The sequence below is a fragment of the Triticum urartu genome, chromosome 5A, assembly GCF_056163025.1.
Source record: "Triticum urartu cultivar PI428250 chromosome 5A, HENAU_Tu73, whole genome shotgun sequence".
Taxonomy (NCBI): domain Eukaryota; kingdom Viridiplantae; phylum Streptophyta; class Magnoliopsida; order Poales; family Poaceae; genus Triticum; species Triticum urartu.
In genome coordinates, this window is record NC_141877.1 from 489,934,559 (window position 1) to 489,948,085 (window position 13,527).

Sequence of the window (13,527 nt, forward strand, 5' to 3'; positions counted from 1 at the left end):
CTGATTATGCGCGCCAAAGGGTTCCCACCTCTCTGGTGCTCCTGGATTGAAAACTTGAACCGTACGGCCAACTCTTATGTGCTTTTAAATGGGAAACCTGGACCCTGGTTTCAATGCCGCTGAGGTTTTAGACAGTGGGACTCCCTTTCCCCTTATCTCTTTATCATTGTCACAGATGTCCTTAAGAGACTTATCATCCAGGCTGCTGCCAACGGGAAACTCTCTCACCCTCTCAACGCTTCTCTCCCTTGCACGGTCCTTGAATATGCCGACAACACTCTTATCGTCCTCCCTCCAGACGTGGATCAGCTTCACACCCTCAAACATATCCTGACCCAGTTCTATGAGGCCACGGGGCTCATCATTAATTTTCAAAAAAGCACCTTCGCCCCCATTCACGTAGACCACGACCTTTCCATGGAACTCGCGGCAATTTTTGGCTGTCCGGTAGCCTTTCCCCCAATCTTACTTGGGATTGCCACTCTCGACCCATAAACTAAACTTTGCAAACTTCTTCTTCATCATCAACAAGGTTGACCGGCGTTTGGCTGGGTGGAGAGGCCTCTTGTTGTCTCTTGCTGGCAGGGATGTTCTTCTCCGGGCGGTCCTTCGCGCTCTCCCGATCTATGCTATGAGCGTTCTTCGACTTCCAGTGGGCACCCTGCAAGAGATTGACAAACGGTGTCGTGCTTTCTTCTGGGCCGGGCAAGATTCTGTTACGGGTGGCCAATGCAAAGTTGCTTGGGACCTGGTCTGCGCCCCCTTCTCTCATGGAGGACTGAGCTTCACGAACTTAGACCATATGAACCAATGTCTCCTCCTCCGCCACTTATCAAAAATTCATACCTCCGAGTCAACCCAGGACTCTCCTTACCTCCGCTCCAAATATGGCTGGTCTCCCTCCAATGATCTTGGGATATCCCATTCTTCGCACTCCCTAATTTGGCATGATATTTTAAAAGGGCTCGATTTCTTCCGCTCCATTACTAAGGTTCACCTTGGGAACGGTACAACGACGTCTTTCTGGTTTGACCTTTGGATTCCCCACTCCACCACCACCCTCGCCCAGCAATTCCCTGCCCTCTTCTCCCACTCCACCAGACCGCACACCTCGGTGGCTAGGGTTTTGGCTTCGAACGACCTAACCTTAGACCTTGCTCCTCGATTGTCGCATGCGGCAACTTACGATCTGATTACCTTGCATGCTACCTTGGCTACTGTTAACTTGAATTTGCAGGTTGCTGACAGAAGAACTATGAGAAACAAATGGAAACCTTTCGCCAATAAGCTTGCATACAAAGCAGTGTGGAAGCAACGTCCTAGGGACCAGCTGGCACCGGCGATGGGAGGAATTATACCCCGAACAAGTGCCGCATCTTCATTTGGCTTGCTCACAAGGACCGCCTTTTCACCAATGAACGCCGCTTCCGCCGGGGCATTGCTACTATCGACACATGCCCCTTCTGTAACCACTGTGAATCTATCACTCACCTGATGTTCCAATGCCACCTGCTAGCACCCATTTGGGAAGAACTAAACAGTCTATGTCAAGGTACTCCTCAAGATCTGCTTCACGCCTGGGAGGGGGATATAAACAACAAGTGTCGGTGAACTATCCTGATGGCCGTGCTTTGGAATATCTGGAAAAGACGGAACGCCAAGGTCTTCGGGAATGACCATCAAAGTCTGCACCTGGTGGCTCGCTCAGCCGCAGAAGACCTTCGCCTCTGGTCCCATCGCTGCTCCAACCCTGCCAACCAGATTCTGCTTCGCGACTGGGGCTCCATGTTGTTTCACCTAGCTGCGAGATTATAGTTTAAGCTCCCACTGTAACCTTCCCCCGCTTCCCTCCCCACCCGCCTGTATCTCTGGTTCTCTATGTAATTTTGTCCGATCATTTTGGTAATAAAGGTTCCGGCAGGCGTAAGCCCGCCGTTGACGCGTCAAAAAAAATACAAGGGGAAATCAGATTAGATTACAAGGTAACTGTTGTGGAAGGTGATGATTTTATTCCGGCGGTATGTTTTTTCCAAGTTGCCAAACGTATGATTTAGGTCCGCAGTTTAATCAGGTAGAGAAATACACAGATAGAGGATAGAAATGAAACAATAGCTTGAACTAGGAAGAATGTTAGCATTGAAATGAAATCACACCGAAATCCTCCCCTGGGTTTGGGAGTACCCAAAAAGCCAGGTCATGCAGCTCTGTAGGCTCTCCCGGACGGCCGCAGCTCGCCGCCGTTGAGGAAGCCGGAGTACCAGCGGGCAGAGCTCCTCACGTATCTTGGCCTCTCCTTGATGTTCATGTCGACGCCGCACAGACCGAAGCGTGAACGGTAGCCAAACAGCAACTCAAACACGTCGAGGAAAGACCACACGAAGTATCCCCTCGCGTCCGACCCGTTCCTGCAACCGGTACACAGCCCTCTCTCCATATCAGAAGCTACTGGCGTCCAGAACTCCAGATTAGCTAGGAATCACTTGATTGTAATTGAATTCCTTGTCTTGGACCCCAAAAGTTCCGAATGAATTTGTGCTAGTACATTATTTTTCTGAAACAGGATAAATAAACACGATAATATATGTAGGAAGATGAACCAAACCTTATGGACAGATAGAGAACTTCCAGATAATCTTGCAGGAACTCTGATCTGTTGTCGTCCTCGTATACGATCTTTCCTGAGATTCTGGGCGCGTCTGCGTATCCTGAATCATTAAAAAAAAATCCGTGTCGTTGATTTTGTTTTCCAGAGGTCAATATGTTTTGCTTAATATTTACAGTGTCAGCATCAGTGAGTAGGTTTTTTTTAGCTTACCGTTTTCATGGATCAAGATTGGAGGATTTCCGTACTTGAGTTTCAGGTGGTCCAGTAGCTTCCCTAGAGCCCAAGGAGCATACTCAAGACGTCCCTGCATGTTATATCAATAAAAATTTACACACCTTATGATTCAGAAAAAAAAGGAAGAAAACTTCACAGATGTATATATACATACCGCTTGCATATCTTCGAATGGATCTGAATCCAGGCAAGAAAATGTTGCATGTTAGTTGCATTAATGATGATGCTAGGCTCAAGTTCATTTGTGGAACATAGTTAGATCGGAACGGCTAACAATCAATTTACTTACTTGCAATGGCAGATGCGTCAGCATAGTAGTCTCTCTGCTCCAGATTGAAAGTGCTGTCGTGGGCTCGCGTGCGAACAACGAGGTAGTGATTGATGCCGATGAAGTCGAATGCTCCACTGTTAAATACGGCAGCCGTGCTCCTGCCCTGCTCCTCATCAGAGTAGGGTAGTCCCCATACACCAAAGGATGCATAAACCTGTCCAGAGAAGGCCTGAGTTGTTGCTGCTTGCATCCACAGAGTTATCAGCTAAATTCAATCGAAACAAAAGCCAAGTACTCACCATCCAATGTGGAAGTCATTCATCCTCGTTGCAGCCGCTGCATCCTGCGATGAGTTGGTAGCAGGCTCATGCCACCAGCCCAAGAGAGTGATTCCTATCTGTCCTCTTTGAGTTGCCTACACAGTGAGCATTGCATTGCATTGCATGGTCAGGTTAGGAATATATTGATAAATGATGGTTTTGATATGGGACTTACCTGGTACTTGTCTCTATACAGGCGCACTGCCGAGGCATGTGCGAGCAGGAGGTGGTGGGCGGCTACATACGGCTCCGTCGTAGAATCCCCTCTGGTGCAGTTCTCGCCGAAGGGATGGGAGCAGCGCTGCGGTGGAAGCCGGCCGTTGTCGAAGCCTCCGATGGTCTCTATGTTGGGCTCGTTGACGGTGACCCAGTGCTTCACCCTGTCACCGAAGCTCTTGAAGCAGGCTTCGGCATACGCTGTGTAATCGTCTCTGCAACAAGGCACATTCAGTTTTATGCAGAGCATCTGAAAACTCACATGAATCTTTTTTGCAGGTGTCGGAGATGGTGGCACAAAGGTTGCGGCACTCACATGAATCTGGGGCTGAGCAGTCCATTGTATTCGTCCTGAAGGGACTGAGGGAGGTCTAAATGGTAGATTGTGACATGAGGTTGTATGCCTGCAACACATGAACCAACATGTTGGCTGGTCTAGATCAGAAAGGAGGACATGTCCATGCATGTGTGATCTCTTATGCCACTACTACAGCATGTTTTATGCCATGTTCAGGTAGAGAAACCAATCTTTACCGTGACGTATCAATTCATCTATTAAGTTACTGTAGTACTCCAGGCCCTTCAGATTGATCTCTCCTCTTCCATCTATACACAGGTGGCATTCAGTATAAAAGAGTCAGAGATGTGCTAAGAGACACTGACTACAGAACTACTATATGGTTACCTGGTATAAGCCGGGGCCATGCAATGGAGAACCTGTACGCGTCTAAACCCATCTCATGCATAAGTTTTACATCATCCTAATGTCAAAAATGGATTGAAATAGTTTGATTGGTTAGCATCTGTCCCATTTGTGTTTCTATTCTGAAGTACTAATTGGTACGTAGTTGGTACTAGATGTGGGCACTAACCTTGTAATGATGGTACTGATCTGCTGAAACATCCGCGGTAGATTTGTTGTAAGAGTAACTTGCCATGCTCATCCACACAATAGTTCCAGAAATCAGATCCTAGAGGCCGTCATCGCAAGATATGTTTTGCAGCTATTGAATTGTTAATGAATGATTGGGGCTGGTGATGATGAGTACTCCCTCCGCCCCATAATATAATAGTGTCAAAAAAACATCTTACATTATGAGACAGAGGAAGTAGTTTTTTTTCCCCCAAAAAAGGGGGGAATACCCCGGCCTCTTACTTACTCAGTTACTCGTCATCACAGATGGCTGTGTGCATCACGTGATGACGAGTAACTGAGTAAGTAAATACATATGGTAATCTGAATTGACCTTGATGGGTGAAGGTGTCCCAGATGCTGGGCTTCCTTCCATCCTCTGCGGCCGCGCCTTCCACCTGACGTCGTCAAGGGTTTCAGCTCCTCACACGGCGCAGAACCAAGCGTACGTGTGATACGGATGAATATACAGTTCACCGCAAGACAGTACCTGGTAGGCCGAGGTGCCTGCGCCCAAGACGAACCCCTCGGGGAAGTCATGGCGGGTGAGCGCCGAGGCGTGTCTCGGCGCCAAGGCTGCGGCGGCGAAGAGGACGACGGCGACAACAACGGAGAAGGGAAAGACCATCGGCGTGAGCACCGCCATGGCTTTGGCGCCTCTGCACCGCCGTGTTGTTGACGCGGCCTTGTTGGGCGAGCTGCCGAGTGAGCTGGAGTGATACTGTCTACTACTCGGGCCACTCCTTTCTCTCCCCGCTTTCACGCAGACCACGCGGTTGGTGCATGCGGCGCTTTCGCGAGCCCTGTTCCTGCACGACCTGACGGCCCAACCTGAGGTGCCATGCCAGGGAGCAGATGATTCTCAAAATTGCCTCAAAAGAAAACAGATGATTCTCAAAAAACAAATGCCAGGGAGCAGACTCAAGGTGGCACTGCTGCAGATGTTACACCAATGAAATTTACACGGCTTCTTAATTTTTTTGAAATTTACACACCTTTTTTTCTTTAATTAATTTACACCCCTTATGATTCATCATAAATGAAGGAACTGTACCACTCTACTAGTGCCTGCTGAAACTGTTACCTCTTGCAATTGCATGGGCACCTTTGAATGGATCCGATGAATCCAGGCAGCAAAACATTGCATTTTATTTTATTTTTTGCGAGAAAAAGCAAAACATTGCATGTTAGCGAGGCTGAATTGCATTAATGATGACGCATGTTGACAACTGCAAATCACTGTTCTTTTTTTTAGATCAAATCTCTGTTCATTCATAATGAGCACTCGCCCCTTTGCAGTTTACAAGGCTGCGCGTTCGAATACATGTTGACAGCTAAACGTTTCACGTAGAAATATACAGATAGAGCAGAGAATAAGAACAACAAAGCGGCACTAGCGCCATAGCCTGAACAACAACGAAAACCTGCGCAGGCCATGCTAAAAATGGAACAACACCGAATCCTCCTCCGGCAGTGTCCAGGAAGCCCACAGGTCATGCGGCGGCGTAGGCTTTCCCCGGCGATGACGCCGGCCGCAGCTCGCCGCCTTTGAGAAAGCCAGAGTACCAGTGGGCAGAGTTCCTCACGTATCTTGTCCTCCCCTCGCTGTTCATGTCGACGCCGCACAGACCGTAACGCGAACGGTAGCCGAAGAGGAACTCAAACACGTCGAGGAAAGACCACACAAAGTATCCCCGCACGTCCGATCCGTTCCTGCAGCCAGTACACAGCCCCTCTCTCTGTCAGAAGCTACTCCAGATCACAGTTGAACTCCATGTATATTTCAAAGAACCCATGAGTTTGACATTTCGTTCAGGAAATCTAAAAACACGATAATATCTGTAGGAAGATGAAGTGAGCTCACCTTATGGACAGATAGAGAACTTCCAGATAATCTTGCAGGAACTCTGATCTGCTGTCGTCCTCGTACTCGACCTTCCGCGGGAGTTCGGAGGCGTCTGCGTATCCTGCAACATCAAACAAAAGATTTTTCCATGCTGTTGATTTTGATTTTACAGAGGTCAGTATGTTTTGCATTTCAGTTCAAACCACCCTAACAGGTATTCATGGTGTCTGCTTATCTTCTGAAAGAAGGATAGCATATGCAGCGAGCAGTTTTTTTCTTTTTCTTTTCAGCTTACCGTTTTCATGGATCATGACTGGTGGATTCCCATACTTGATTTTCAGGTGGTCCAGTAGCTTCCCTAGAGCCCAAGGAGCATACTCAAGGCGGCCCTGCATGTTTTATCAATATACAAATTACACACCTTATGGTTCAGAAGGAAAGGAAGAAAACTTCACTCATTTATGTATAAATACCTCTTGGATATCATCGAATGGATCTGAACACAGGCAAGAAAATGGTGCATGTTAGTGAGGTTGAATTGCATCAGTGATGACGCATTTCTCAAACAAAGATAGATGGGAACATCTAATAGTTATTAATCTACTTACTTGCGATGGCGTATGCGTCAGCATAGTAGTCTCTCTGCTCCAGATTGAAAGTGCTGCCGTCGGCTCGCGCCCGAACAACGAGGTAGTGATTGAGGCCGATGAAGTCGAATGCTCCGCGCAATTTATTAGACTGCTCCACTGTTAAATCCGGCAGCCGTGCTCCTGCCCTGCTCCTCATCACAGCAGGGTAGTCCCCATACACCAAAGGATGCATAAACCTGTCCAGAGATGGCATGAGTTCTTGCTGCTTGTACCCACAAAATTAGCATTTAAAATTCAATTATGATGCATTTCAACATAACCTAAGTACAAACCATCCAATGTGGAAGTCATTCATCCTCGTTGCAGCAGCTGCGTCCTGCGATGAATTGGTAGCCGGCTCATGCCACCAGCCCAAGAGAGTAATTCCTATCTGTCCTCTTTGAGTTGCCTATAGAGTGAGCATTGCATTGCATGGTCATGCTAATTACTAGTATCAGTCAACTACTGCATCTACTGATATGAGAGCTAGTACCTGGTACTTGGCTCTATAGAGGGACACTGCTGAGGCATGTGCAAGCAGGAGGTGGTGGGCGGCTATGTACGGCTCTGTCGTGGAATTCCCTCCAGTGCAGTTCACACCGAAGGGATGGGAGCAGCGCTGCGGTGGCAACACGCCACCGTCGAAGCCTCCAATGGTCTCTATGTTGGGCTCGTTGACGGTGACCCAGTGTTTCACCCTGTCCCCGAAGCTCTTGAAGCAGGCTTCAGCATACGCGGTGTAATCGTCTCTGCAACATAACACATTCAGTTTTATGCAGAGCGTCTGAAAACTCTGGATCTTCGTCTTAATTCAGCCGACTTGATTTGCGGGTGTCCGAGATGGTGCCCCAAAGGTTGTTGCACTCACATGAATCTGGGGCTGAGCAGTCCGTTGTATTCGTCCTGAAGGGATTGAGGGAGATCGAAATGGTAGATTGTGACATGAGGTTGTATGCCTGCAACACATGCCAGGAAATGTTGGTTGATCGAGATCAGACATCAGACTGAATTTCTCAAGCTTGCAACAAGGAAAAGAAAGGTTGCTGCTACTGCAACATGGTTACGTCAGTTTTAGATAGAGAAATCAATCTTTACCATGCCGTATCAATTCATCTATTAAGTTGTTGTAGTACTCCAAGCCCTTCGGATTGATCTCTCCTCTTCCATCTACATAAAGGTGGCTTCAGTATCAACAAAATACAGAGGTGCACTACTCAAGTACTATATGGTTATCCCCTTTTCCATCTACACAAGTGGCATTCAGTATAAAAAAATTCAGAGATGTACTACTCAACTACTACAAGGTTACCTGGTATAAGCCGGGGCCATGCGATGGAGAATCTGTACGCGTCTAAACCCATCTCATACATAAGTTTTACATCATCCTAATGTCAAAAAAGAAATTTAAATTGTTTGATTAGTCAGCATTCGCCCGCGTCCCATTTGCGTTTTATTTTCAAGTAAGTGGTGCTAGATCTTGACAATGACCTTATAATGGTGATACTGATCTGCTGAAATATCTGCGGTAGATTTATCATAGGAGTAACCTGCCATGCTCATCAGCACAATAATTCCAGAAATTAGATCCTGGAGGCCCCATCGCAAGATATATTTTGCAGGTGTTGAGTGAATTGCAAATGAATGAGCGATACTGGTATGATGAGTAATAGCACAAATCATATTTTGAAAATTGACCTTGATGGGTGAAGGTGTCCCAGATGCTGGGTTTCCTCCCATCTTCTGCAGCAGCCCCTTCCACCTAAAGCGTCAAAAATGTTACACACTTCCTTGTCCACATCGTTATTTATGTTTTGAACCATGAAACTTTGCTCAACTTGCAACATAGAGACAGAGTGAAAGGTGGAAGTAGAAGTACCTGGAAGGCCGAGGTGCCCGCGCCGAAGATGAACCCGTCAGGGAAGTCACGGCGGGTTAGCGCAGCGGTGTCTCTCGGCAAGGCAGCAAGGCAGAGGAGGAGGAGAACGAAGAGCGGCGGCGCCATGATCACGGCGTGGAGCTGCAATGCAAGCCGCAGGTCGGCGCGCCATTTAAAAGGGGCGAGAGGGAGATGCAAAGGGAGGAAGAAGACTTGTGCGCCCAATTTAAAAGAGCTGCACCGCCGCACGAGTTGCTTGCAGGGATTTATCTAAGTTGTGGATGCCGCTTGGGTCGTTGAACTTCTTCAGGGACGTGGGCGCCTGATCCAGATTGTGCATAGTATATAAAATACAAAAACAATTAAGCAGCGAGATATTCAGAGTTGACGAAAGTATGATCGCATATATATTCACATGGATCATCGTCATTTTAAAATATACTACTGCGTAGTAATGAGCACGACACTATCAATTCCTATTCATTTTCAAATGCTCGCATGAAACGAGGGAGATGGATGCTAATGGTTGGTTAGTAGTACTTGGTAGTACGGGGGATTTGTTTAAGTTATTATCAATGTCAAATGTCAATTACCATGTGAAACAAAATGGATCTTGCTGTATGCTGGTTGTAACCCCTGGAAGAATTAGAATTTCTCGAGGAAAGAGAGAGAGGGGATTATTTATTTATTTATTTTTTGCGGGGAGAGAGAGGGGATTATGTTAAGTACTGTATGATAAAGCCGGTTTATAGGAATTTCACATGTATTTTGTAGGTCAATTCATAGAAACTTTTTCTGTGAAAACCCTTTGGATCCTAGTAATGGGTTCAGAAAAGTCATCAAAATGTCTAGACGAGTAATTACTAATTAGTGTTATTTCTACTCACTTCGTCCCACAATACAATATGTGTTTGCAAGTTGTTTTAGCTTGCAAAAACGACTTATATTATGGGATGGAGGGTCATTGCTGGTAGCCCTGTGTCATTTTTTTATAAATTCTTAGACTGATGGTTTCTACAAATCTAGCCTTTAATGTGGTGATTTTCTGCAATTAGCTCTCCATGTGTAGATGTTTTTAGTCGGAAATCAACTACCGTTGGTCTTTCTATTCTCCAAGTTGAGCTGGCAAACTATATGTGAGTGAGTGTCATCACTCATGACTAGTTTCTGCACCTAATGGCAACTCCAACGCACAGGGCAGGCGACACAAGGCGGAGGCAGCCGATCAGTTGCGCTGCGAGCATGTTGCGACGACTGGATAACAATGTCGTGATGCTGGCAGGCCTTTTGCCACTGTAAGGAAGACGACTTCGACGACTACGACGACGACAAAGAGTGTGGCTGGAAGACCTGTGGTCAAGGAGGCCATGCCTACGAGGTCACCATCTGGTACCTAGTTTAGTTTAGTTAGGTTAAAAATGTTGGAGAACGTAGCATGCAATTTAAAAAAAATTCCTACGACCACGCAAGATCTATCTAGTAGATGCATAGCAACGAGAGGGGGAGAGTGTGACCACGTACCTTCGTAGACCGAAAGCAGAAGCGTTAGGTTAACGCGGTTGATGTAGTTGAACGTCTTCACGATCCAATCGATCTAGTACCGAACGTACGGCACCTCCGTGTTCAGCACACGTTCAGCTCGATGACATCCCTCGAACTCTTTATCCAGCAGAGGGTCGAGGGAGAGTTCCGTCAGCACGACAGCGTGGTGACGGTAATGGTCATGTGATCCACACAGGGCTTCGCTTAAGCACTACGACGCTATGACCGGAGAAGTAAATTGTGAAGGGGGGCACCGCACACGGCTAAGAAAACAATTGATGTGTCTTTGGGGTGCCCCCGCCCCTGTATATAAAGGAGGGGAGGAGGGGGTGGCCGGCCAAGAGAGGCGCGCCATATGGGGGGAGTCCTACTAGGACTCCTAGTCCTAGTAGGATTCGCCTCCCCCCTTCTTCCTTTCTTCACCGGAGGGAAAAGGAATGAGAGGGAGTAGGAGAAGGAAAGGGGGGTGCGCCCCTCCCTTGTGGGGGGCGCACCAGCCCCTTGTAGGCTGGTTAGCCTCCCTCCTATGGTCCATATCTTCCACCGGGGGGTTTCGGTAACCCCTCCGGTACTCCGGTATGTACCCGATACACTCCGAAACTTTTCCGATGTCCGAATACTACCTTCCAATATATCAATCTTTACCTCTCGACCATTTCGAGACTCCTCGTCGTGTCTGTGATCTTATCTGGGACTCCGAACAAACTCCAGTCACCAAATCACTAACTCATAAATATAAATCGTCATCGAATGTTAAGCGTGCGGACCCTACGGGTTCGAGAACTATGTAGACATGACCGAGACACATCTCCGGTCAATAACCAATAGCGAAACCTGGATGCTTATATTGGTTCCTACATATTCTATGAAGATCTGTATCAGTCAAACCGCAATAACAGCATACGTTATTCTCTTTGTCATCAGTATGTTACTTGCCCGAGATTCGATCGTCGTTATCATCATACCTAGTTCAATCTCGTTACCGACAAGTCTCTTTACTCGTTCCGTAATACACCATCCCGCAACTAACTCATTAATCACATTGCTTGCAAGGCTTATCGTGATGTGCATTACCGAGAGGGCCCAGAGATACCTCTCCGATACTCGGAGTGACAAATCCTAATCTCGATCTATGCCAACCCAACAAACACCTTCGGAGACACATGTAGAGCATCTTTATAATCACCAAGTTACGTTGTGACGTTTGATAGCACACAAGGTGTTCCTCCGGTATTTCGGGAGTTGCATAATCTCATAGTCAAAGAAATATGTATAAGTCATGAAGAAAGCAATAGCAATAAAACTGAACGATCAACATGCTAAGCTAACAGATGGGTCTTGTCCATCACATCATTCTCCTAATGATGTGATCCCGTTCATCATATGACAACACATTTCTATGGTCAGGAGACTTAACCATCTTTGATTAACGAGCTAGTCAAGTAGAGGCATACTAAGGACACTTTGTTTTGTCTATGTATTCACACATGTATCAAGTTTTCGATTAATACAATTCTAATATGAATAATAATCATTTATCATGATATAAGGAAATATAAATAACATCTTTATTATTGCCTCTAGGGCATATTTCCTTCAAAAATAGTATGAACTTGTTAAATGTTTGTCTTTTTTTATTATAAATATATCAACATTTGTTAATTTTCGTCTGTGTTTGCGTTTCAAACTTTTCAACAGAATCAGACATCTGGTGTCTACGATTAGATGATGTTCGCCCCCATCTCGATCGGCGAACAAGTTTCCGGATATATCCACAAACAAAATGGTGATGATGTTCGTTTTTGATGACCAATGTTGGACTCTCATTTCTTTTCTCCTCTTTCTCTCTCTTCCTCCTCCTCCCCATTGAGAGTCCCCTTGGTTTCCTTGGCTCCTCTCTTTCTCCTCCGGCGGCGCCGCTGCTTGGAGTGGGGATGAGAGGGGAGCTTGGGCTGCTCCTGTCTATAGTAGTAGCAGGTGTAGGTTTGCCGTTTTAGTGGTGTTTGGCCTTGTGCCGTGGAATGGCGTCATGCCGTCGGGGAGTTGGTCACCGGAACTTGCAAGCAGCTTCTAGTGATCGCCGCTGGAGCCTTCTGCTTTGCCTCCATGGTGGAGGCCTAAGGAAGGAGCCGGATCGGGCGAATCCCCCCATAATAAGCTTGTTGGGGCACTGGATCAAACCTCTTTGGTTATTCTCTCGTTTCCTACCGGCTGTCGCGGTGGCGGACGGGATTTAGGGAGAGGATCCCAGGGTAGTTTGCCCCCCTAGTGCCTTGCCTCGTCGGATCCTAGCTTCCGACGAGGGTGGTGTCGTTCCCTGATCGAGAGAAGGGCTTCCGGTGTGAATCCGGAGGCAGACGATGGGGATCCTGAGCACAATCAGCAGTGGATTCAGAGAAGCTACGGCGCCCTCCATGGCTGGCCGGCCTTCTCTAACGATCTGCTGAATCTTCAGGCTGAATGGCGGCCAGTTTTATTCCTCCAGGGCTTGATGCCAACAAGGGAGGCAGTGCTGCTTGAAGTGGAGTCTGTGGTGCAGCCGCAGAGGTCTTGCCGGACCAAGTGGTTCGTCCCCGGCGCCGGCGATGATTGGATCCACTGGAGAGCAGTTTGGACCCGATCGCTTTTTCCTTCCAGTTTTAGGGTTCTTTTCATAAGTATCAGGGACTTGCCTGTTATTTTCAGTTTCTTTGGAGTCCTGTTTGTAAGATGTGCTGCGCACCGCTTTGAATAATGAAGTTCTGGGTCCTTCGGGGCCCTTCACTGTTCAAATAAAAGACTTGCCCTAAGATCCCATGCCTCGAAACATGGTCCTTAGCTTTCAAGATCGCGAAGGGTGGCCGGCTTGTAGGAGTACGACTAGCGGCAGCAAGGCTGGTCTCTCCAACTAATTGACCGACTGCATTCTCCTTTTAAAAAAAGACTGACTCCATTTTTGAGAACAACAACAATAATAAAGACCAACTGCTGAGAGATGGGAGGAGGCGACTCTCGATCAAACGGGCACCACCTCGCAGACGTTTTTTTATTTTCTTTTTTCATTTTCATCTTCATTTTTTTGTTGTTTCCTTTCCA

At 47.1% G+C, this 13,527-nt stretch overlaps 1 protein-coding gene and 1 pseudogene across 2 annotated transcripts; both read right to left on the reverse strand.

Moving 5' to 3' along the window:
* Positions 1 to 1,987: 1,987 nt before the first annotated feature.
* On the reverse strand, positions 1,988 to 5,296 carry LOC147972187 (beta-glucosidase 32-like; annotated as a pseudogene). The gene is made up of 13 exons (XR_015602457.1): positions 5,050 to 5,296; positions 4,894 to 4,957; positions 4,519 to 4,577; positions 4,332 to 4,407; positions 4,181 to 4,252; positions 3,963 to 4,050; positions 3,606 to 3,861; positions 3,410 to 3,525; positions 3,129 to 3,324; positions 2,994 to 3,016; positions 2,816 to 2,909; positions 2,603 to 2,705; positions 1,988 to 2,405 (listed from the first exon to the last, which is right to left on the reverse strand). The product of XR_015602457.1 is annotated as a beta-glucosidase 32-like (transcript).
* A 505-nt stretch (positions 5,297 to 5,801) lies between these two features.
* On the reverse strand, positions 5,802 to 9,132 carry LOC147972188 (beta-glucosidase 32-like). The gene is made up of 13 exons (XM_087521346.1): positions 8,911 to 9,132; positions 8,730 to 8,793; positions 8,523 to 8,581; positions 8,344 to 8,419; positions 8,130 to 8,201; positions 7,903 to 7,990; positions 7,528 to 7,783; positions 7,328 to 7,443; positions 7,014 to 7,231; positions 6,879 to 6,901; positions 6,701 to 6,794; positions 6,424 to 6,526; positions 5,802 to 6,272 (listed from the first exon to the last, which is right to left on the reverse strand). Exons 1-13 carry the CDS (start codon positions 9,034 to 9,036, stop codon positions 6,053 to 6,055), a joined length of 1,515 nt encoding a protein of 504 aa, XP_087377472.1. The 5' UTR covers positions 9,037 to 9,132; the 3' UTR covers positions 5,802 to 6,052.
* Between the last annotated feature and the right edge of the window lie 4,395 nt (positions 9,133 to 13,527).

Coding starts and splice junctions, on each gene's coding strand:
- LOC147972188 (XM_087521346.1), bottom strand. CDS start 9,036: ATGGCGCCGCCGCTCTTCGTTCTCCTCCTCCTCTGCCTTGCTGCCTTG. Junction 8,582..8,729: donor GGACACCTTCACCCATCAAG/GTCAATTTTCAA, acceptor TGAGCATGGCAG/GTTACTCCTATGATAAATCT. Junction 7,991..8,129: donor AGATGAATTGATACGGCATG/GTAAAGATTGAT, acceptor CATGTGTTGCAG/GCATACAACCTCATGTCACA.